General features: G+C 39.3%; 1 protein-coding gene and 1 long non-coding RNA gene across 5 annotated transcripts in view; one reads left to right on the forward strand and one right to left on the reverse strand.

Moving 5' to 3' along the window:
* Window positions 1-25,348, reverse strand: part of TAFA4 (TAFA chemokine like family member 4) — a 202,801-nt gene that overhangs the window by 16,833 nt on the left and 160,620 nt on the right. For all 4 annotated transcript variants that reach the window (XM_019023142.4, XM_055383363.2, XM_019023141.4 and 1 more), the window contains exon 4: window positions 4,541-4,696. In XM_019023142.4, the coding sequence (XP_018878687.1) occupies window positions 4,541-4,696 (156 nt within the window). The remainder of the gene's footprint in view (window positions 1-4,540; window positions 4,697-25,348) is intronic.
* On the forward strand, window positions 10,170-22,923 carry LOC109026171 (uncharacterized). The gene is made up of 3 exons (XR_002005127.2): window positions 10,170-10,238; window positions 20,721-20,795; window positions 22,575-22,923. It is a non-coding gene; the product is annotated as an uncharacterized lncRNA (long non-coding RNA).

The raw sequence follows: 25,348 nt of genomic DNA on the forward strand, positions 1-25,348 counted from the left end.
GTGGAAGGAGAACAAGCCCAGTGAAAACACATTGTAAAGACAGACCCTATGTCTCATCACACAGCCCATAAAGCCATGAAAGTTGTCTGCAGTCCACACAGTAACTCTCCTTAACTAAATGAATTGACATCTTGAAAAAGTGGGCCGGTTGCAGTGGCTCATGCCTGTAATCCCAGCACTTTGGGAGGCCAAGGCGGGTGGATCACGAAGTCAGGAGATCAAGACCATCCTGGCTAACATGGGGAGACCCCATCTCTACTAAAAATACAAAAAAATTAGCCAGGCATGGTGGCATGCACCTGTAGTCCCAGCTACTCGGGAGACTGACACAGGAGAATCACTTGAACCCGGGAGGCGGAGGTTGCCGTGAGCAGAGAGCACGCCACTGCACTCCAGCCTGGGCGAAAAAGCGAGACTCCATCTCATAAAAAAAAAAAAAAAAAGTGATGATAGAAATTGGGGCATCAAAAAATTTTTTAAATAGCTTTGAAAAGTAACTACTTTCCATTTCTGAGCTTTTGTTTTATTAATCTTTTAAACCCAATATTTAGAAACCATTTTGACAAAATAAAATTCCTTGTACTACACATTTGTCTCATTTTATCATAAAACCATTCAGCATTATCTCTATAGAGCAGTATTTTGATAAATGTGTAGAATATAGTTTCCACCCTAAAACAGACCTGTATATGCCAGCCGAAGATTCACAAAGAAGAATGCTTACCAGCTGAATAGCTGTCTGTTTCAGGACCCAAGTAACCACAGTCTCACAATCAAATAATTCCCTGTCCCATCTCCCAAATCCCTAATGTATATTAAAGACCCACTTCAATAACTCAGGGGAGGTTTTGTAAGTTAATTATAATAAAAAAGTTTGGCAGAAGGGGAACAGCTAATTATTTTCCCTGTTTATATAATATAATCTATGGTTTTATAGAAAAGCAATGAAAACACTAGATAATTATCTGTGGTGTGGATTAACAGAAATGCAAAAGGATATTCCAGTTTCTATGTCGGCATTAATTAGTGCCCCATGCCAACATCTTCTTGCCTTTGTTTTAATTTAAATGTAAATTCAGGTAAATTTTATATTTTAGATCCTTTCTATTCTTATAGACAAATAAGATAAGAGGAACATATCAGCAGAGAATAGGTCTTCTCACATTCCAATTAGGGCATGATACTGCATAATTATTATGGGATAAAGATTAAGCAGGTAAAGCTAAAAAGCCCTAATGGAAACATATTCAGATAAGGAAGAGATCAAAGAGAGATGAAATCAGACATACATCCCAACCAAAGCTTAAACTTCTGTGACTTTGATCCAATAAACATTTATTGAACACCGACTGTTTGCCAGACAATGTTAGGTATAGGAGACACAAGTTGAAAGACACAATCTCACCTTTCAGGGTATTGGCACTCTCTGACCACAAATGTTACACTCAAGTTACATGTTTACATCAAGCATAACCTGCACTTTCCAATGTGAAGCTTTAAGCCACAAGTCCCTATTAAATCTAAATTTACACTAGCCGCATTTCAAATGCTCCATAGCCATGGGTGGCTAATGGCTACTAGCCACACTGGACATATATATCATCACATATAGATATCTATCTACACAGGTTATGTCCATAAATATATAGAGAGGGAACATGTGCATCATCACAGAACATTTTAGTAGACAGCACTGCATAGACTCTGCTCAGATGCTCCAGGACTGGTCCGTATCACTGATCCTGTGACACTAGGGAAACCATTTAGTTAACCTGAGAGTCTGTTTGTTTTGCCATAAACACAATCAAAATGTCCATCAGTAAAGGAATGGTGGCCAGGTGTAATGGCTCACACCTGTAATCCCCACACTTTGGGAGGCAGAGGTAGGAGGATTGCTTGAGCCCAGGAGTTCAAGGCAGCAGTGAGTTATGATCATGCCACTGCACTCCAACCTAGATGACAGAGCAAGACCCTATCATTATTTTTAAAAGAGAAGATGAATGGCTAAATAATTATGGCCTATCCATACATGGAATGCTATGGAGCAATTGAAAACACCCAGTTAGATCAATATGTACCAGCACAAAGATTTCTGCAACCTAATACTGATAGGAATAAAGCAGGATGAGTGAAATATCCAATGTGATAGCATTTGTGTAAAACACACACTCATACTGAAATCTACCACTGTTTTCTACAAACCTATCTCCAAATACACAAATATACAGAAAAATATATTGACCAAACAGATAAATGTAGTTACTTCTAGGGTGGTGGCCAAAGGGGATTTGCCCATACATAAAATTTAAAACAAGATAGTTTGCAGTAAGGTATTCACATTTTCTTTACTAAGATAAAGATACTAATAGTCATCACTGCCCTATCAGTACTTTTTAGGTACCAATAAAAGTGCTTTGAATATTGTAAAACATTATTCTGGGTTAGACAATATAAAAAGAGTTTGTTAGAAGACATTTAAGGCCTACAGAGGCAAGCAAACATATTGTCTGTAGAGAGCAATCTGTGATTAGCAAAGTCCATTCTCCACTGTACTAAAAGTTGTTCGTGGGCCAGCCAATGGGGAAAGATGAAAGTAAGAGACCACATCCCTATCCACAAGCTGTTTACATACTAACTGGAAGGCATACGTTTTTACAATAACATGGGATAAATGTCATGAACTGGAAGTCCAGGGTGATGCAAGAACTTACAAGAGATTTGAAAGGAGAATAAGAAGAATTAAGCAGACCAGGTGTGTCTCATGGGGAGGAGGGCAATGATTCAGGCAATGGATATAAATTAGTAATGTGCAGAAATGAAAAGAAATGGGAAGAACTCTGGATTGCCTAGGGTAGGGTACTTGAAAGAGAACTGAGACACAGATCTTGCAGGGCTCGGCAAGCCATGGTAAAGAACTCCTGGAGTTTATCTTAAAGACAGTGGGAAGCCACTAAAGTGTGGTTTTCAGTATGGGAGTGACATAATCCATTCTGTTTGTGTAGATCATTCTGGGTACAGGACTGAAAGTGGAAGGAGAGGTGTGGCACACTCAGCAAGATCTAAGGGTGGCCCCTAGACTGTGGACGTAGCAGTGGGGATGGAGAAAAGTGGGCTGATTTGAGAGACAGCCGGGAGAAAGAATGGTTGCGATGTGATTTGGATTCAATTAATAGAGATGATAAACACATTAGACTTCCCCAGCTGGAGATATACAGACTCAGCATATTTCTTTCAAATGCCATTTTTTAAATGTTAAAGATCTTCATCTTTTTTTTATAGGTTGACAGTCCTTTATCAATAATCCCCAAATCCAAAAAGCTTTGGAAATTGAAAGGTTTTCTGTAAGATGACAGCAAAACCTAACTTGAATTAACATGAAGTTCTTTATCCAGCCTTATCCCATGCTGCATGAATATTCATACATTTCACTGCAGATATAGTAATATTTCTATGATTATGGGGTGCAAGGGAGAGTACAGTAGGTCTGTAAGGTAATAGATGGTATATTTGCTATGTTACCCACATAAAATATGAGCAAAGTCTGAATTCAGCAACACATTTGGCCCCCAAAGTTTCTGATAAAGAACTGTAGGTGGAAAATTTCCACTTTCACTTTCCTGTTTTAAAGGTGGCTCAGATGGTGCTGATATATACCACTATAACCACAGAGCCCATATAGTTGTGTATGTCTATATGTGTGTTTGGTAGGGGGAATGGGATGCAGGTAAATCAGCCGTTCTTGTTCACTGTGCAATATGGTCTGGAGTTAAGAATGTGTGTGTGTTTTAACTGCTGACCTTTAGACATGCATCAAATGAGACTAGAAATGTTCATTTTCAGGGAGGTTTCGTGACACTGCAGAGCAACTGCTGCAGGACTAACCCCATGTATTTGTTCCCCTGGGGACTGACACTTGTTTCTAACACGGCATCTGCTGGAAGAAGCCAGGGGTATCAAAAGAAATCAATCCCAGGCCTCCACCTACAACCATCAACATTCATATATATTTTTTAACTATTGGCACAGCACTCTGCTAGGGGATTTGGAGATTACAAATGAATGACACATGATTCCAAACTATTCCCAGGGAAGTTGTTCCAAAGAGACTGTCCTATAAATGTCTGTTAAAATGATAAACTAGAAATAAAAGACAGGATACTAACCTATAACACCAGGCATGAAGTGAGAAAGTCATGCTGCTAATTTTGAGTACAGAGTATGAGGAAGGAGAACAGGGCATCAGTGGAAACAACTGCTTTGGTGAGTGAGATTTGGAGACAGGTGGGTAAAAGGAATTGAAGCACATCTTCCCAACTGCCCTATAATATAACTCCCCATTGGTACCCCTTGTGGGACATTATTGAAGGCATATCTTACCATCAAGACATTTTTGGAGTTGTATTTATGTACATTTTTGGATTGACACTGATCTCAAAGCAACCCTAGGTTTCTTTGGGTTGCAAAGACAGTAAAGTAGGGAAATTCCTGGTGGGTTTTGGCCTTTTTGAAATACCAGAGATGCTGACCAGAGAGGTCTTACCTTCAACACAAGAAGGTTGAGCCCGAGTTGTGCCCGCCACCTGTCCCGGGAAGCAAGAGCACTTGACCGTTTGTGACCGCTCTTCTATGCGGTTCTTATTGCAGCACCTGTGCACAGCGACCACCTCACAGGTCCCTTGCTTGATTTGGTGGTGACCTAGTTGGTAATGGGGGAGAAAAACAAACCCAGTGCTGTTAGAAGGAAATGACACCACCAAAACCAAAATGATGCTATGATGACATTTTCCAACTTCCTGTGCTATGCTTATGAGTCTTTGTAACATTTTATTTTGATAACATATTATTTCAAATTTATATAAAGGTGGTGAGAAGAGTGCAAAAAGCTTCTGTGAACCTGTGGTAGGCAGAAATGAGGCCTCCAGGATCCTCAACCCCTGGGGTCACACTCATGGTTATGACACATTAATTACATGATAAAAGAGATTATGCAGATGTGACTGAGATTGATAGAGTTTTTGTTGTTTTTTTTTTTTTTTTGAGAGAGAATCTCACTCTGTCACTGAGATTGGAGTGCAGTGGCACGATCTCAGCTCATTGCAACCTCTACCTCCTGGATTCAAGCGATTTTCCTGCCTCAGCCTCCCGAGTAACTGGGATTACAGGTGTGTGCCACCATGCCCAGGTAATTTTTATATTTTTAGTAGAGACAGGGTTTCACAATGTTGGCCAAACTGGTCTCGAACGCCTGACCTCAAGTGATCTGCCTGCCTCAGCCTCCCAAAGTGCTGGAATTATAGGTGTGAGCCACCATGACTGGCCAACTGGTTGATTTTAAGAGAGGGAGCGTAGCCTCGATTATCCAGATCAGGCCATTCAGGGCTCAAATGAGCCCTGAAAAGCAGACAGATGAAGAGCTCCAGGTGCCATTGCTGGCTTGAAGATGGAGGGGCCACATGTCAAGGAAATGGAGATCTCAGTCCTACAACCTCAAGAACTGCCAATAACCAGAGTGAGCCTGGATGCTGATTCTTCCCCAGAGCCTCCCCATAAAGGAATGCAGCCTGCTGATACCTTGAATTTAACCCAATGGTGAGACGCTGAGCAGAGAATCCAGCCAGGCAGTGCTAGACTTCTGACCTGCAGAAACATGGGGCTAAATGTGTGGTACTTTGTTATTAGTTGGCAATTGCTGTTGTAACAGACTTCACCCAGGTTCACCAGTTAATATGTGGCCCCATTTGCTTTATCATTCACTCTCTCATGTTTTTCTAAGGCATTTGAGAGTAAATTTCAGACGTGATGCCCCTTTACCCCTAACTACTTCACTGTGTATTTTCTAAAAACAAAGACATAAGGTTACATAATGATTAAAGATAGAAAATCTGACATGATATAATGCTACTATGTAATGTACAGTCTATATTCAAATTTTGCCAATGTCCCAATAATGCCTTTTATAGCTATTTTCCCCCTGCTCAGAATCCAACCAAGGTGCATGCATTGCATTCAGTTGTCACATTTCATTAGCCTACTTTATTCAGAAACTCCTCCTCAGTCTTTCTTTCTTGACCTTGACATTTTTCAAGAGTTACATGCCAATTATTTTGCAGAATGTCCCTCAGCTTGGATTTGTGTGATGCTTCCTCTTGATTGGATTCAAGCAATGCATTTTTAGCAGACTGTCCCAGAAGTGATTCTATATTCTTAGTGCATCATATCAGGAAACACCTAATGTCCTTTCATCCCATTATCAGTGCTACTACCTTTAATTAAATGGTTAGGATGGTATCTGTCAGGCTTCTCCATTGTAAAAGTATTATTTTTCACTTTATATTAGTAAGCATTTTGAGGGAGATATATTAGTGAGACTATGAATATATCCCATTCCTTATCAAACTGTCACCTACTAGTTTTAGTACCCATTGATGATTTCCACCTGAATCAATTATCAATATGATAGCTGTAAAACTGATTCTATGTTAATGTTCAAATCATCCCATATGTGGGGAGGAGGAGACCCTTCAAATTGTCCCAGATCTAGGCAGGAGGAGCTGTGTCATATTCTCATCATTCTTTGAGAACTTACTAACCTTCTGACCCTCAAGATGTTCCAGACTTACCTGGTATTTTCCCTGCCCCCATAATTTCTTCAAGAATCCTTGATGACTTTTTGTGGGGCATCCGACTTAGAAACCCGAATCTCAATGTGTAGGTTTACTCATCACAACTAGGGAGTGATTCAGGCCCTTTCAGCAAGTAGGTCAAGGAAGTATGTGTGCAGGTACACCGACATCTCCGATTCCAATCTAGCACCACAGTTTCCTGCTACTCTCCCAACAACTCTCTATTTATATCTCCCATCACCAACCACCTGAATTCCATCATCCTGTGATAAAGTAGTTTCTGTATTGCACATGTACTTAAGGGTAATTTACATTGGAATCCATTTATCAGGAGTCTTTTGTTAGAACAACAGAAACTGATTTGAGCTAACTTAATGCAAAGAAACTTTACTGGAAGATCAGGAGTTTGTAGAACAAAGAGTGAATGTAGCTAACCATAAGTGGAACTACTCTCATGGCTCGACCTGAGTGAGTAATTCCACTCTGAACCTGCCATTCTGCTCCATGTGTCAGTTCTAGGAAAGGGTGCATCTGACTGGCATGGCTTAGGTCACATGTCAACTGTGGCTGCCACCCTCTAAGATGCTCCCCTGTCATCCCCACCACCAAGTATTCACACGTTTGTGCAGCCCCTTCCCACATGGTACCAGGGTTGGTCTATATGACCAAAAGCATGCAGCAGATGTGCTGGTTTGTCAAGTCCAAAATTAGGTGGCTGTCATCTACAGGCCCTCAGATCACTCACTCGGGGGAAACCCTGGCATGAGCAGCCCTACAGACAGGCCCAGGTGGTAAGAAACTGAAGTGTCCTGACAACAGCCGAGTCAGTAAACTTGCAAACAGACTCCTTGTGCAGGCCCCTCCCACATTAAACCAGAGTTGGTCTGTGTGACAACAGCATACCACAGCAGAAGTGATGGTTTGCCATGTACACGATTAGGTGATAAGATAATGGCACGCTCACTCACATGTTCATCATCTGTCCTGGGGAAACCATGTTGTGAGCAGCCCTATGCAGAGGCCTACATAGCCAGGAACTACAGTCTAGTGCCATTGGTCACATGGATAAGCGTGGAAGTGGATCCTACAGCCCCAGCCAACAGCATAACTACACTCTCATGGGAAATCCTGAGCCAGAACCACCCAGCTAAGCCACTCCCAGATTCCTGATGTGCAGAAGCTGTGTGTGAGATAATAATGTCTGTTGATTGTTTTAGGTTTCCAAGATTTGGGGTAATTTGTTACACAGCAGTGGATAACTAATACATCAACTCTGGCTATACCCAGCTGGGGAGACTTACCTTTGCTCTGACAAAAATAACATAAACAAGACTGTAGAGGTTCTGTTCAGAAATTATTAAGGAAAGACAACTTTTTCAAGTACCCTCAAGTGTGTTCATGATTTTCAGATACATCCATTTACATATAAATTGTTGTGTGAATTGTAAGCAATTTCATCTACTCATTAAAAGAGGTTTCCCTGAGGATTCCCACTGGTTACTGCTTTGCTTGGTTTCTGTTGATGCATGTGTTTCAAAATAAAACCAATTTAAAAATATTCCATGATTCAGACTTTTTATCCATAAAGACAGGCTTTCCAAACAATAACCTCGATATTATTCTGAATGTTTTCTGGACCATCCCTGACATGCCATCTTCAACATCGATGGCAGGAAAATTCAATTACTGGTGAGAACAAATGCTAAGGCGAAGTTTCATTTGAAAAATGCACAGACAGAACCAGTACCCAGAGAATCAAACTACCAGCAAGAGAGAAAGTTTTCAATCTACTACTTAAGAAAGCATGAATATGGAGAAGTGATTTAAATGATAAACCTAATTAAATGTTCATAACAAGAGCGTTGATTTCCCATAGGTAGTTGTATACAATTGTAAAATTAAATAAATAGTAATTATAATGTCAGTAAAGTAGTATGAAACTTTAGCACTGAGTGAGCAGAAAAGTAAGGGCTGGGAAAGGTTGGACGGGAGATCCTGTCTTTGGTTTCCAAATGCAAATCAGCAACTTTCAGTCAAACATTCCCTGACAGCTAATGACTAGCCATGAGCAGGGGCCAGGATGATTCTTTCACAGTTACCTCTCAGGAAATGTCCTCCCATTGGTCATTGTCTCAGTCTGCTTGGGCTGCCATAACAAAATACCATAGACTGGGTGGCTGAAACAACAGAAAGGTATTTTCTCACAGCTCTGGAGACAGAGTCCAAACTTAAGATGTCAGCCTGTTCAATTCTTGGTGAGCGCTCTCCTCCTGGCTTGCAGTCACCTTCTTGCTGTGTCCTCACATGGAGGACAGAACAAGCTCTGGTGTCTCTTCCTCTTTTTATAAGGACACCAGTCCTGTCAGATTAAGGCCATGCCCTTAAATGACCTCATTTACTCTTTATCACCACCTCACAGGCCCTCTCTCCAAATATAATCACATTTGGGGTTAGGACTTCAGCATACGAATTTTGAGAGGATACATTCAGTCCATAACAAACCATCATGCCTTGGTTAGATTACTAAATGACCCTTGAGAGTCTGTAATGAAAGCAGCTTTAAACCCCACTAAGAAAATGAAAAATATATGTGTCAGCAACTTCTTGGAGCAGTCAAGAAATGATCTGGATGTTCAGTAATGCTATGATTTACTTAGAACTCTGTTGCTATATAACCATCCACAAGTACAAATGGATTATTTTCTATTCAAACTGAGAACTGGGCCACAGTGCCCTGAATTATCAGCTTGCCTGATCCAGAATTTTAATTATTTATACAGCACCAACTCTTGTATTTCACTGATTTTAAGATACATATTTTTTTCACCTTCTAACACATCAGGAGGTGACATAACTAATAGCACCTTACAATTATAATTGACACTGCTTTTCCTTCTTAGGAATACACATTATAGTGTTATATCTCACAACTGATGGCATCTTAGATTTGATAAAATATAGGTTTTAGGTCCTGTTTGAATTTTTTTTGTTGTTACAAATATCCTGTGCAATCTTATAAAAATGCTATGGGGTAGGTACTGTTTTTTACTCCGATTTTATCTTTAAGAAAATGTACAGAAATTAACTAATTCACCCAGGGCCTCATAAGTAGATATTGAGAAGAGGTGAGATTCAAACCAAAAGAAGGAAAGGTTCCCCTCTTGCTTTATAGCTTGTATTTTACCAAGTAGAGCCAAAAATGGCATCTCCACCTCAGCAAGTCATGGGACATAGCTCAGTTTCCCACTGACCACATCTTTTTCAATTTGATGACAGTGTTTGTGTGATTCCATACAGTATTTTTAGAAATTTGTGTATTGGTGACAGTGGACAACTGATGTGGTTTGACTGTGTCCCCACCCAAATCTCATCTTGAATCGAAGCTCCCACGATTCCCACATGTCATGGGAGGGACCTGATGGGAGGTAACTGACTCATGGGCATATGTCTTTCCCATGCTGTTCTTGTGATAGTGAATAAGTCTCATGAGATCTGATGGTTTTATAAAGGGGAGTTCCCCTGCACACACTCTTGCCTGCTGCCACGTTAAGACGTGACTTTTCTCCTCCTTCGCCTTCTGCCATGATTGTGAGGCCTCCCCAGCCTTGTGGAACTGTGAGTCCATTAAACCTCTTTTCCTTTATAAATTACCTAGTTTCCTTTATAAATTACTATGTCTTTATTAGCAGCATAAGAATGAACTAATACAACTATGATCTTTGAATAAGGATATATTTTTATTTCTTTGTAATTTCCTGGCACAGGAGGTAGGTACTCGGCAACAGGTACTTAAAGTTGCTCAAAGCCTGATGGCAGAAAATAAGGATCCAGTGTGAATGGCGCATAGAAATTGCTGCTTATAATGGTTTGAGCAGCTCATGTTATAACATTGTATTAGTTAAGGTTCTCCAGAGAAATAGGACCAATTGGATGTACACATGGAGAAAAAGAGAAGTATTTTAAGGAATTGTCCCATGCAATTATGGTAGTAGGCAAGTCCTAAGATCTGCAGTCTGCAAGATGGGGACTCAGGAGAGCCATCTGTCTAGTTTCAGTCCAAGTCCAAAGGCCTGAGAACCAGGAGAGCCAATGGTGTCATTCCCATCTGAAGGTCAGCAGTCTTAAGACGCAGCAAAAGCCAGTGTTTCAGTTCAAGTCTGAAGGCAGGAAAAGACTTATATCCCAGCTCAAAGGCAGTCAGGCAGGAAGAATTCTCTCTTACTCAGGGGTAGAGCAGCCTTTTTATTCTATTCAGGTCCTCAGCAGATTGGATGAGGCCCACCTACATTTGAAAGGGCCATCTGTTTTACTCAATCCATTGATTCAAATGTTAATCTCATCCAGAAACATCCTCCCAGATACACTGGGAATAATTTTTACCAAGTATCTGGGTACCTCATGGCCCAGTCAAGATAACACAGAAAAGTAACCATCACAGATGTCTTACAACCATGTATGACATACAGTATTGTAGGATGGGAGAAAAATGAAAGCTGAAACACAAGAAACTAGCAGCTCTTGTTATAAACTTAATTCTCTAAAAAGGTACAGGGGGGATGCCGTGTTCAATAAGCCTGGTACCAGAGAGTGGCCACTTCAAGTAAATTCACTTAAAACAAAGATGAATTTTTCCTCTAAAACAGCAGGGGAACATAATGGTGTGGCGATCCATCTTGAAAACTGAAGCTAAATATTGAGAACATAACATGAGGCCCCTGCAATAAGTGAGAAGTTGCAGATGAAACTTCTCATATGGAGTTTACTTTAAGTTTTGAAGTGTGAATTGGAGCAGGCAAGACTGCGTTATCCAGAAATGGGGCTGCTCCTAGGAGGGAAACTGGACAAAGCAAAAAACAAAACACCGTCCCCTTCATGCTGTTAATCCTTTCAGTGGCTAAGCTACTTCCCTTCTGGCTTTGTCTGGGTGGGCAGATGGGGGGTAGATGGGTAGGTACTTATTTCTATTTATTTTACCAACTCTTATGTACAGCATACTATGTGCCAGAGACTGTTCTTGGTGCTTTTTGAGACATATTTTTTAAGTGGGGAAACTTGAAACTGTTACTCGATTCCTTTCCACACTTCTGAAATTGCAATCGGGTTGCATATTTTCTGTTCAAAAAAGAAGACTTAAAATACTGGCAGGGCTGTAACATGTGAGATGCCTGTTTCCTCGTTCACCAGAATAGTTGATGTAGACACCATTAAAAGTGTTATGATAATCCTTACAACAAAAATTGATTGCTTCAGGACTGCTATAGAGGATGGATTAACTTTATCTGAAGAATAAATAGCTTAAATACATATCATTTTTTTCTTATTAAATATACTTTTAAGAAAAGTTTCAAACAATAGAAAAAATACCCATTTGTCCCAGTGCAGACAGGGCTTTTCTATCGTGAAAGGGATAAAATACAAAATCACATCTGCAATAGAAGTTCTTCAGCTGAAACTACTTGAAAGCTAATAGAGACACAGAAAGCATCCGATTAGGGAGACTTCCTTTATGCTATTATTTCCCTTGCATCCTTCTCCTTTTGTTGAAATCCTTTTTCCCCTTCCTCCTCCTGCCCAGCACTAGAAAATACAGTCTCAAAGAGAAGTCTCACACTCCACTGATCTTCTTAGAAGGCATCTGTTTGATTTGAGTGTGGTTTTCTGTATGGCATTTTCAGCCTATCTCTCCACGGGAGCAGAACAGAGGAAAGAGAAGGCTAAATACAAGATTTCATGAAATGAAAGCAGAAAATGAGGCCACAGATAGTGGCTTCCCTTGGCGAACATGCCCAGTATTCCTAGTTGCAGTTCTCTAGTAATTGTCAACTTTCTTCTCCTATCCCTATCCCAACTTGGCTTTTAATCAAGAAGGAAGACATCGCAGTGTAGAAGACGATAGTAGCTATTTGATGGACAAACTTGGTAGTTTAGTTGTGAAGACAAATATCCACTGAGGCCTTACTATGTGCCAGGGCCTCTGCCAGGTGTTGAGGATAGGACAGGAGAAGAGAGAGACACCTGTGGTCTCAACAAGTAGAGATGCCAAATGGAATCATCTGACTGTTCTCCTAAGATGGAAGTGGATTTATCGTTACCTGCTGGTAACAAAAGACAGGGTATTGAACTTAAGAGTCAAAAGAACTGAGCTGGATGGAATACTAGCTTCCAGACTTAGGTAATTTGATTAAGCCTCTCAATCTTGTATTTTACATGTGTAAGTAGTACATGACAATTATGAAGTTTAAATAAAGTGCTTAAAGAACACAGTGAACTACTTGAAACACTGCAGATACTGAATAAATGCCTTTTGGCTTTTATTACATATTTATTCAATAATTATTTGCTAAATATTTACTCTTTGACAAGCACATGCTAATATAACACTGAACAAAATGAGCAAAAAAAAATCATCTTCCTTGAAGATCTTTCATATTTTAGTGACAGGAAAAACACAAAGCAAGAAAGGTGCAATTTAAAATAGGAAGAGCCTAAGAAACTAACATTTGAGTACTGAGTGAGACAGTAAAGCTGTTGAAAAGATAAAAGCCTTGCAAAATCTGAGGGGAAATGCCCTTGTGACTAGAGCTGTGTCAGAGCAGAAACAATAAGGAGATGATGCCAGAAAGATAATGAAAGGTGTGTGGGTGATTACATCGGCCCCATGGATCACTATAGAGGCTTGGGCTTTTACTCAAAGTGGGCTGAGAAGCCACTGGATATTTTGAGCTTATAATGACTTAATGTGACATATATTTTAAAAGAATCTACTGTGATCAGAGCAGATTAAAGAGGGGCAAGGATGGAAGAAGCAGAGACACCAGCTCCTGCCACAGTAATCCCTGGAAAGCTGGTGGTGGCTTGGACCAATGTGGTAGCAGTGGAGGTAGGAAGAAGAGGTTGGATTCTGGAAGTAGAGGCTTCTAGATGTGGAGATTCTGGATGTTAAGAGGCTAACTCCAAAGTTTCGGGTTTGAACAAGAAGAATGGAGTCGTCCCTTAAATAAACCAGAGAAAACAAGGAGCTTGGTTGTTAAATTTCATATCTTAAATAGACACGTAACTGAGAGAAGTCCAGATATTTAAGTCTGGAGTTCAAGAGAGAAATCTGGCTTTAGGAAAGACATTTGCTCATTATTGGCATATGTATCTAGTATTAAAGCCATGAGACTAGATAAAATCCCAGAGGGAAAAACTGTAGCTAGAGGATAAAGAAAAAGATTACCTCTATGTTAAGAGCTGGGAAAGCCATTGGTGGCCTTAATTAAAAAAAAAAAAAATGTGGCAGAAGAATGGAGGTAAATCTTGATTGGAATGGGTTGGAGAGAGAGCAGAACTGAGAAATTGTAGACAATAACTATAATGACTATTTGAGAAATGGTGTTATCAAGGGAAGGAGAGAAATGAGAATGCCACCAATAGGATATACAGATGTTAGCCGGGATTTTTAAGATGTGGGAAATTACAACATATGTGTATGCTATGCGGGAAAATCTCATAGAGATGTCTGAATAAGTAGAAGGAGATGGGTAGAGCATCAAAGGAAAGGCTTTATAGGAGCATAGATGGCTCATTTACAGTCTTCCTCTCCCCAGTTTTTGATACAGCTGATGGTCTATTTGCAGGGTATGGTTTTTGCTATGCACTTCTTAAATTCATCAGAATAAAGTATGCCTTGCCCACATAAAACTAGTCCCCACTCAACACCAGGTGCTGTCCTGTTAAGTCTGTCTATCTCTCAGTGACTGTCTAAAATATCCTATGATGCAAATATTACAAAAGATGAAGAATCTCATGAAGTCAATAAAAGTGATGTTGGGGCCGGGCACAGTGGCTCACGCCTGTAATCTCAGCACTGTGGGAGACTGAGGCAGGCAGATCACTTGAGGCCAGGGATTCAAGACAAGCCTGGCCAACATCGCAAAACCCGTCCCTGCTAAAATTATGAAAATTAGCCGGGTGTGGTGGCACATGCCTGAAATCCCAGCTACTCAGGTGGCTAAGGCATGAGAATCACTTCAACCCAGGAGGCGGAGGTTGCAGGGAGCCGAGATCATGCGACTGCACTCCTGCCTGGGCAACAGAGCGAGACTCCTTTTTTTCCTTTTTCTTTTTGAGACACAGTGATGTTTGAGAGGTGCTTGAACACCATTCATAGCTATTAACTGAGAATTTGGCAGATTTGGGTCAACAATTGAAGATGAGAAAGTCAACTGAAATATTCAAAAGAGAGTGATTTAAGTAGCAAAGGCCTAAAGAGAGACCTTTAGGAAAATTGGTGAAGCTCTTGAATGCTTTTGTGAACATCCATGATCATGTGGCAAAAGGCAATTGTAAAATGGAGGATGATATATTAGACTATATTATATTATTTCCCCTGAAAAGCCATGTAGCAAAATCCAGTCTAAGAATTATATCCCAGCTCTCTTTCCCTTTTCCACTCAGAGCCTTCTTCCTACACCCAAAAGATATAATGTATTTCCTAACTTTAATATATTTCAAGGAAAATTTCTCATCTGCTTGGAACACTCTGTCTTTGTGAGATTAACTATTATTGTTCGATTCTAATAGATATTACAAGAAAAGTTATTCAATGGGTCAAAAATCAACACAAAAAAATACTATATTCTAACCAACATTCCTCAGTCACTTACCTTACTTTTTAAGATATCTAAAAACCTCCCAAGCTCATCACTTCTAATAAGTCTTAAAATTTGTCTTCCCTTACTATTCAAAACACTACCTTTTCTAAGGACTTTCCTTTTGTCAGTTTTCTTAATCAGAAGTCTACTATCTGTTTACCACTTTTTTTCTAATAATATCATAGATTTGAAGGTTCATAATATCTCAAGATGATAAACACCATGGAATAAATGCTCTGAGGGGATCTCATCATTAGGTAAACCTTGGTCTTTAGTATGTATGACAGACTACACACACACACACACACACACACACACACACACACACACACAAGTATGCATACACATGAACTAGAAATAGCTCCCTCTTTATAAGAGTTAGTTGATTTAAATAAATAACATATACTTTCAAATGTTATACTGAGATACAACTTACTTCTTAGTGAACCTAATCCACTTATATTTTGTAAATATTCCATCAAACTGTGTTATGAACGGTACTGAATTTGTCCCCTACAAATTCATATGTTGAAACCCTAGCCCTCAGTAGGATTGTATTTGGAGATAGAGCTTTAGTGGGGTAATTAAGGTTAAATAGGTCATAAAGGTGGGGTCCTAATCTGATAGCACAAGTGTCCTCAGGGGAAGAGACATCAGAGAGCTCATTCTTCCCCATACCCACACAGAGAAAGAGGCTATGTGAAAACATAGCAAAAAGACAACCGTCTGCAAGCTAGGAAGAGAGCCCCCACCAGAAACTGAATTGCCAGAGGTCCAAGATCAACAACTTCTTGAAGTTGTCAGACTTCTAGCCTCTAGAACTATAATAAAATAAATTTATTTTGTTTAAGCTGTCCAGACTGTGGTATTTGTAGAAGCCCCCACTGACTAATACACTGTCACTTAGTAATTATAACTTCATAGGCTGAAAAAAGGTGAAATGCTTCGTATTAGGGAGTATCACAGTGGAAAAATAATTGAGCAAAACAAATCACTCGTGTTTCTGAAGAGTCTCTCTCTGCGTGCTTATATATGTAGTAAATTGGCTTTTTAGCCCAATTCATTGTAGATCACTGGGAAATATCATGACTCTCATCCCTGTTGCAATGGACTGTACTGGGCACTCCAGTTCCTGTTTGTCTGGCTCTGGTTTTACTATTGCCTAGTGCTTGTAAAGGTTTCAAACTCAGCAGGGCCACCAGTGGAGAGGAAATCAAATGAAGTGGCTCCCCATGCTCAGTCCATCACAATGAGTACCTTGCTTCTGAGAGAACATAGTTGCAAAGACACAGAAAAGAATGCAAAAAACTCTCCATTTGGAGGCAGTTGACAAGCAGGGCACTGACACTGCCCTTCACTGGCATCCTCCCTCTACCCTAATCATCCCCCTTTCCCAGCATCCCTGAAAAAGCAGAGTGACAGCCAAGTGTGTGGTTAACCAAAAGACAAAGAAGCCAGAAGGAGCAGTGAAATTGCTTGTGTTCAGTTTCAAAGAACTGTTAAAAAAAAACTATATATATCATATTTAGAATAAAGCCAAATGGAGAGTTAGAAGATAAAAATAAACAAAAGGACTTGTTTTAGTCCTTATAAGTCCTTTTCAATATGTGCATTTGTGATTTCAGCAACATTTCATCCACAGTTGGATAGATTTCTTATTTGTTCTTCTACTAAATTTGTATGCAGGACCATCTCGTGAACAAAAATAAATAAATCTCTGTATGTATAATGTAGAAATTGGTGATAAGTTTCTACTTGTACATTTTAAATATAAAAAGTATATTTGTATTGTTAACATCTTCCCTTAGGAAATTTTGTTCTATTTTAGCCCTAAGTGAAATAGGCTCCAGCAATAAGCTGCATTTTTTTATCATAACCTAAACAATATTTTAGGTGTTAAACTCTCTTACAAATGCTATTTTTGTTTACACACTATACATGTCATTAAGTATCTAAGTCCAGAATTAAAATATGAGAATGCTACTCTCATGTGGCACCATGAATCTCTCCTTAATAGCACTTATCAGTACCAGATTTCAATTGATTTTTAAATTTCTAATTCTAATTAAAGATGGCAGAGTAACCACCTGTGTGTATCTTCTCTCTTTCCTAAGACCCCACTAAAACCAAAGAAAAGGAAAACATAAGATCTGAACTCAGAAGAGCAAAGTACAGAAGTGGACACATCAGCTGTTGACAGACATTTAATAGCCTTTTGGAGGATGGAAAGCAGGTGGATTAGGAGTGACTGACTGAGACAGGCAGAAGTGGATACTGAGGGGAAGAGACTGACTCACTTTAAAGGACCTCAATAGGTGCTTCAATGCATGGGGCTGACAGCAAGAGGCTAAGCTGACCATCAGTGTACTCAAAAATAAGTCCATTAGTCACCATTCCCATCCATATTCAGAGAGTCCATGCTTCCATAAAAAAAGGTACAATGCTGGGAGAAAGTCTCCAATATGAAAGAGACCAAAATAAATAAACAGAAAAGACAGAACTAGAGAATGGAGAATCAGTGACAAGGAACAGAAAAGCACCTAAACATACCAATAATAGTAGTACTACTCAAAAAGGAGAGAAAGAGAAGGAGAAAGAGATAATGATTAGCACTTACAATATGCCAGGTACCTAAAGTTTATATGTACTTCCTCATGAGTTTTATATATGTGAAATCAAATAGAGAATGAATACACTCACCTGCACACATACACACACATATATAATCTCATTAAGTCTTTGATAATAGGGACAGTAAGGGAACAAGACAAAGTTTCATAAGGTCATCGTCAAATACTCTTAAAAAAAAATACCACACATCAAATCCAGGTAATAAGGATCCTCAAACAATGCTGTTAACCTTTCTGCTATGATACTTCTCAGAGAGACATATGTACAGATAATACAAATGCTATGATAAAAAAAAATCAATCAGACAATAATACAAAAGCATTCTTAAATTTTTTAATAGCTAAAATCAATTTTTCCTAAAAAAACTCAGAAAATTCCAAAAGCAAAGATAAAGAGATGAAAATTATGAAAGCAAACAGAAAATAGTTAGAGAAACAATCCAGATGTCCCTGAATCCTATTTCAGAGATAAAGAACAACTACAAAAAGCAGAGTAAAGATACCACCAAAGAAACAATACATATCCAAGATCAGAAAGACTTGAATTCAGTTAGTGCCCAGAAACACGGGATGAAGAGCAGACCTACACCAAGGTGTTTCCTCATGGAATTCAAATTTTTTGGGATAACAAAAAGAAAATTGTGAGAGCTTTGAAAAGCCAAGGGAAACAAATATTTACATGTGGAAAAAGAAATAAAACAATTTTATTATACTTTTCAAAAGTAACACTGTATGCTAAAAACCAATGGACTCATGCTTTTAAAAGTCTGAAAAAGATTTCCACACCCAACAAAACTATCAATAAAGCATGAGACTTAGCAAATATATCAGATCCTGCCTAAAAACGTTTATTTTTTTGTTTTTAATATTTTATTTATTTCAATAGCTTTTGGAGTACAAATGGTTGTTGGTTACATGGATGAATTGTATAGTGGTGAAGTCTAAGATTTTAGTGCACCTGTCACCCAAGTACTGTACTCAAAACTTTTATTTTCATTAATACAATTATTTAAGAATTTACCAGAGGATATGCTATAGCAAAATAAAAGGGTAGAGTTAGAGATATGGGGCCCAGGAATCAAGGAATCCAATTCAAAAGAGTAGCGAAAGGAGGCCCCAGACTCAGTTTTTCAACTAGCCAGTATAGAAGAGAAAGCCGGAATAGAAAAGAAAGCCAGAATGGAAATGATCTCGGGAACAATAGGAAATTTCATAAAATGCATAAGCTACAAACATTTACACATGCAAATAAAGCAGTTAGAAACAGAAAAACTATCCAAGAAAGGAAACACTATATATTAACAAGAGGTTATTAGTAAAATCTAAAGTTGATGTATCAATAAATTGCAATGTATAAATATTGATTAGAAATATGGTGTTAATATATAAGATATAAAAAGAGAGCAGTAATTGCAACTGAACAGTGGAATTTGGGACACAGAAAGATGAGGGAGTTAATTTTTCAAATATATACCAGCATAATTATGATAAATCTGATTATATATTTCAAAACCTAACCAGACAGATGATTTTCAAGCCATAGTATCTTACATTCATAGGTAAGTCCTTATATGTATACATACAAATATATATATATATATATTTCCACATATCACACATACATATGTGCACACACATATATGCATACACGTACAAGAATTGATTCCTTTGCATTTGATAAATATTTCTAAAAATCTATAAATTTTCTATCCTTAGTACTTTTTTTCCTATACTGCTAAGGTTATTTTCAGGTTAAAAAAAAATCAAATCTTTATTTGCTACATTTTTTCAGATTTACTTAAGCAGCCAAACACCCACATGCACACACAACTTGTTATAAGAATACTGACTAACAATTGTTAAAACTTCCAAAATATAAGATCCCCAAAGCACAGGCAAGAAAAGCAAAAATAGATAAATAGGATTACATCTAACTAAAGGGCTTCTATGTAACAAAGGAAACAATCAGAGTGAAGAGATGACCACAGAATGGGAGAAAATATTTGCAAACCATACATCTGATAAGGGGTAAGATCCAGAATATATAAGAAACTCAACTCAATAGTAAAAAAGGCAAATAATCCATTGAAAAATGGGCAAAAGACCTAAATAGACATTTCTCAAAAGATGACATACAAATGGCCAACAGGTATATGAAAAAATGCTCAACATCACTAATCATCAGGGAAATGAAAGCCACAATGAGACATCACCTTACTCCAGTTAGAATGCCTATTATCAAAAAGACAAAAAATAACAAATGCATGGATGTGGAGAAAATGGAGTGGTTATACACTGTCAGTGGGAATGCAAACTAGTACAGCCATTATGGAAACCAGTATGGAGGTTCCTCAAAAAATTAAAAATAGAAGACTATCTCATGTTCTAGCAATCTCACTACCTGGTATGTATCCAAAAGAAATAAAATCATATGCCAAAAAAATAGTTGCAGTGTTTATTGCAATAGCATGAAGAATCAAGATATGAAATCAACCTAAGTGTCCATCAGTGGATGAACGGGTAAATAAAATATCGTATATATACACAATGGCATACTATTGGGTCATTTAAAAAAGTGAAATCCTGTCATTGGTGACAACATGGACGAATCTGGAAGACATTATGTTAAATGAAATAAACCAGGCACAGAAAGACAAATCTTGCATGATCTGACTCATATGTGCAATCTAACCATGCTGAACCCATAACAGTAGAACAGTGGGAACCAGAGCTAAGAATAGGAGAGGAGAGAAGGAGATGGGGAAGAGATTCGTCAATGGCTACAAAGTTACAGTTAGAGACAAGGAATAAATTCTGGTGTTCCATTGCAGGGGTCCCCAACCTCCTCTGAGCCATCAACAGGTACCAGTTTGTGGCCTGTTAGGAACTGGGCTGCACAGCAGGAGGTAAGTGGCAGACAAGTGCTTCATCTGTATTTATAGCTGCTCCCCATTGCTTGCATTACTGCCTGAGCGCTGCCTCCTGTAAACTGCACATGGGAGGGATCTAGGTTGCACGCTCCTTATGAGAATCTAATGCCTGATGATCTGTCACTGTCTCCAATCACTCCCAGATGGGACCAGCTAGTTGCTGGAAAACAAGCTCAGGGCTCTCACTGATTCTACCTTATGGTGACTTATATAATTATTTCATTATATAGTACAATGTAATAATAATAGAAATAAAGTGCACAATAAATGTAATGTGCTTCAGGCATTCCCCAAACCATCCTCCCATCCCAGTGCATGGAAAAATCAAGTTTGATTAAACCAGTCCCTGGTGCCAAAAAGGGTGGGGACCACTGTTCTACTGAACAGTAGGGTGACTATGATTAACAGTAGTGTATATTTCAAAATAGCTGGAAGAAAAGATTTTGAGCATTTTTACTACAAGGAAATAATAAATGCATGAGGTGGTGGATACGCTACCATACCCAGATTTGATTTTTACACAATGTATACATGTAGCGAAACATCACACTGTACCCCATAAATATGTACAATTATTGTGTGTTAGTAAAAACCAAAAAATTCCCAAAAACAAATGCAGAAATCCCACCGAGTAGCATCCTCATAATATTTAATTAATTAACAATCTTTTCTTGCACACCATCTCTTAGGCTGTAAGCTCTGTAAGGGCAGGGAACACAACTCCTTTATTTGTGGATGGATCCCTGTAGTAAACAATCAGTAAGTTCTTTTCGAATTCAGGAATTAATCTTTTTAATCCTCTTTTTCATACATGGCTTACACTAACACAGAAAACAACTGCCATGTAAAACCTCTATCAATGGCCACAGAACTGCCAGAGGTACCTTACTATCATTGAAATTCCAGGAAAAATATCCCTCCATAGGACTATGCTCAACCTCCAAGCCAGTCAGGAAATCAGATCCATGAAAAAAAAAAAAAATCTAAATATAATCCCATCCAAAAGCTAAATTTGTTACATCCCAGATTTTGGGTTGTGGGTTCATTTTTGTTTTCTGTTTGTTTTTAATACAATTCTTGGGAAAAACACTTTGTCAAAAATATCTCCCTCCTAAAAACATGACTGCTTTAGGAATGATGCCAAAATTGGGTCAGTTGTAGGGGTTATGCATCTTACATGCTGTTATAAGGGTAGAAAAGTTTGTGACAGCTTAGGACAGGTTGATGATAGCATGTTTTGAAATGCCCAGAGAGTCTAGCAGGAAATACCATTGCTGATAACAGTGATTATCTGTGAGGAATGAGACTGAGGAGAAAATTTCTGAAATAAGCAAAGGCTGGTTTTATAAAAATAAAAGCAATTATAAAAATGGAAATAAAGCAGAAGCTCTCTTAACCAGTGCTCTAAAACACCAGTTTTCAAACTAGGGTATGTGAACCCCTAGAAATATACAAGGAATTTCCAAGGGATAGATCCACAGCCAGTTTTTAAGGAATCAATCTCCAGATTATCCTTCATACATTTTTAAAAATTGGGATGATGATGGAGGCACATGCCGGCTCTCAAGACCCACCTCACCTTCTCCCACTTTATAAAGAAAATATTTTTTTGTGCAACTCATCTCTTACTGATACAGGAGGAGGGCAGGGAAGTGCCAGGTAGAGAAGGGTGGGGTCCCGGCGAGGGCTCCACCCTCGGGCCTGCGCCCACGGACCTAAATGAAGACAGGCATTTCTGTTTTTGTGCCCAAAAAGTTGCCTTTTGGCCTGCCACACTCCCATCCTGTTCCCGTAAAAGCCTGAGATCTAGAGGGCACACACACAAGCGGCTGGACATCAAGAGGAGCAGGACACACCAGCAGACACCGGCAGACCAACAACAGCAGAACGACTCGGACGCCAAGGCGAGTTTGGCTAGGGGCGGTTGAAGAAGAGTCCAGCCCCTGGGTGGCCTGTGTCCAGGGAAAAATCACCTTCTCACTCCATCCCCCTTCTGACTCCCCATCCATCTCACTGAGAGCTACCTCCACCACTCAATAAAACCTTGCACTCATCCTCCAAGCCCACGTGTGACCTGATTTTTCTGGTACACTAGGGCAAGAACCCTGGGATACAGAAAGCCCTCTGTCCTTGTGATAAGGCAGAATGTGTAATTGAGCTGGTTAACACAAGCTGCCTGCAGACAGAAAAGTTGAAAGAACATACTGTAACACACATCCACTGGGGCTTCGGGAATCGCAGACATGACACCCCTAGACACTGCCATGGGACTGGAGCCCAAAAAGTGCTCCCCATGGCCTCTGTATCTGCCCATCTGCATGCTCCCCTTTGGGGTTTGAGCAGCGGGGCACTGAAAATATGAGCCACACCCTGTCGCACTTCCTGCGAGGGCGATAAGGGAACACTCCCTTCTCATTACTATGGAACTAGGAGTAAACATTTCCAGATTAAAACCCAACAAAAACAGTTTGAAATTCGTATTATCAAAAGTACCATCCCTCCAAATTTATTTCATTAAAAGATGAAATTCCAGTAAAATTTTACTAATGCAGAAGTTTAGATGTCAAATTAAAATGTGCAAACGGATTCAGAGGTGTGAAGACCACTAACCACACAACGCCTTTCTAGAATATTCTAAAAGAATGCCACAGCATAATGAATGCTCTCACATAGGAAGAGCAAGAGGTGAGCTTCATATTCACCAAAATTGTGTGTTACCAAACCTGCTTACATCATTTGCAGTAGCTGGAATTATGCAACCTAACTGAATATTGTGTAACCAAGAGAATTGCTTCTTCAAAAAGAAATCCAAATGCTTGGTAAGACTCAAAAGCAAATTGTAAAAAAAATGCAACCAAATGAGGAATGGGCAAAATGAGTATAAAAGGGAGGGATAAAGATTTTTTTTTTTAATTCTGTAAGGCTTCACAAGTGTCTAAGGCCTACACCTCATTTTAACCAGAAAACTTGAAATTCAGGGATGACATAAAATAGATGAGCTTTATGGAAGCAAGACCACATGGAATTCAGATTTTCAATCCACGTTCAACGAAGAGCCTTGATCATACATCAAATGATTGGTAAATGAGTTCATTTATGGGTATTAAGTTCAAATAAAATATTAAGGCATGTGTGATGGTTAATTTCGGGTGTCTACTAGATATTAAGGAATACTTAAAAAGTTGGTAAATTATTACTTCTGGGTGTTTCTGTGAGGACATTTCCAGAGGGACCTGGCATGTGAGTCAGTGGACTGAGTAGGGAAGAGCTATCATTAAGGTGGGTGAGTGCCATCCAATTAGCTGGAGGCCCAGATAGAACAAAAAGGCAAAAGAAAGGTGAATTCTCTCCCTCACTCTCCTTGATCTGGGACACTCATCTTCTCCTGCCTATAGATCAGAACTCCAGGCTGTCTGGTCTTTGGACTCTGGGGACTTAACACTAGCAGCCTTCAGCCTTGGACTGAGAGTTACACCATTGGCTTCCCTGGTTCCAAGGCATAGCTTCACGCTGGGGCAGGCCATCAGAAAGACCAAGCACAGGATTAGAGGGTTGGAACTTCCAGTGTCTGGATGGGTAGAGGGAGGGGAGCTGGACTTGGACTGAGGCATGCTACCAGCATCCCAGGGTTTCCAGCTTGCACACTGCCTGTCATTTCTTAGCCTCCATCATCACATGAGCCAGTTCCCCTAATAATCCCCTCTCATCCATCCATCCATCCATCAATCCATCCATCCATCCATTCACTCATCCTATTGGTTCTGTCTCTCTGGAGAACTCTGAATAACACTGCATGTTTCATCTTTTTAAAACAATAATTCCTTCTCCAAATGACTTTTTCTGTTAATCAGACAACTAATGATCTCAATCATCTATATGAGAGAGCATCTATTAAAATTAAAAGTCATGATTAACTCCAGCTCAGTCATTCTCAAAAAGGTCCCATATAATAGGGAATATTATAAGCAGCCGGAATTATGCAACCTAATTGAATATTGTGTAAATATTCAAGACTGACCCCACTTTAGATGTCAGGCCATCTGCACTTCTGACCAACTTGACTACAAATTCAGGGGTTCCCCCAAGTCCCTCAGCTTTGATAATTCACTAGAATGACTCATCGAACTCAGCAAAGCTCTATATGTATAGTTTCAATTTTATTATAAAACATACACATCAGGCAAGGTCTAGAAGGGTCCTAGATGTGAAGTGTCCATGCCCTGTCCCCTTGGATTCAGGGTACAACACCCTCCTGAAACATCAATGTGTTCACCAATCAGGAAGTTCCACCAAGCTTTGGTGTCCAAAGTTTTTATCAGGATTTCAATACTTAGGCATGATTGATTATATCACTGGCCATGTAACTAAACCCAATCTCCAGCTCCCCTCCTCTACCCATGCAGACACTGGAAGTTCCATCCCTCTAACCCTGTGCTTGGTGTTTCTGATGACCTGCCCCCACCTGAAGCTATGTAAGGATATGACTCACTGAGTCACCTTAGTGGCATATCAAAGGCACTCCTATCACC

This window comes from Gorilla gorilla, chromosome 2 (assembly GCF_029281585.2).
Source record: "Gorilla gorilla gorilla isolate KB3781 chromosome 2, NHGRI_mGorGor1-v2.1_pri, whole genome shotgun sequence".
NCBI classification, from domain to species: Eukaryota; Metazoa; Chordata; class Mammalia; order Primates; family Hominidae; genus Gorilla; species Gorilla gorilla.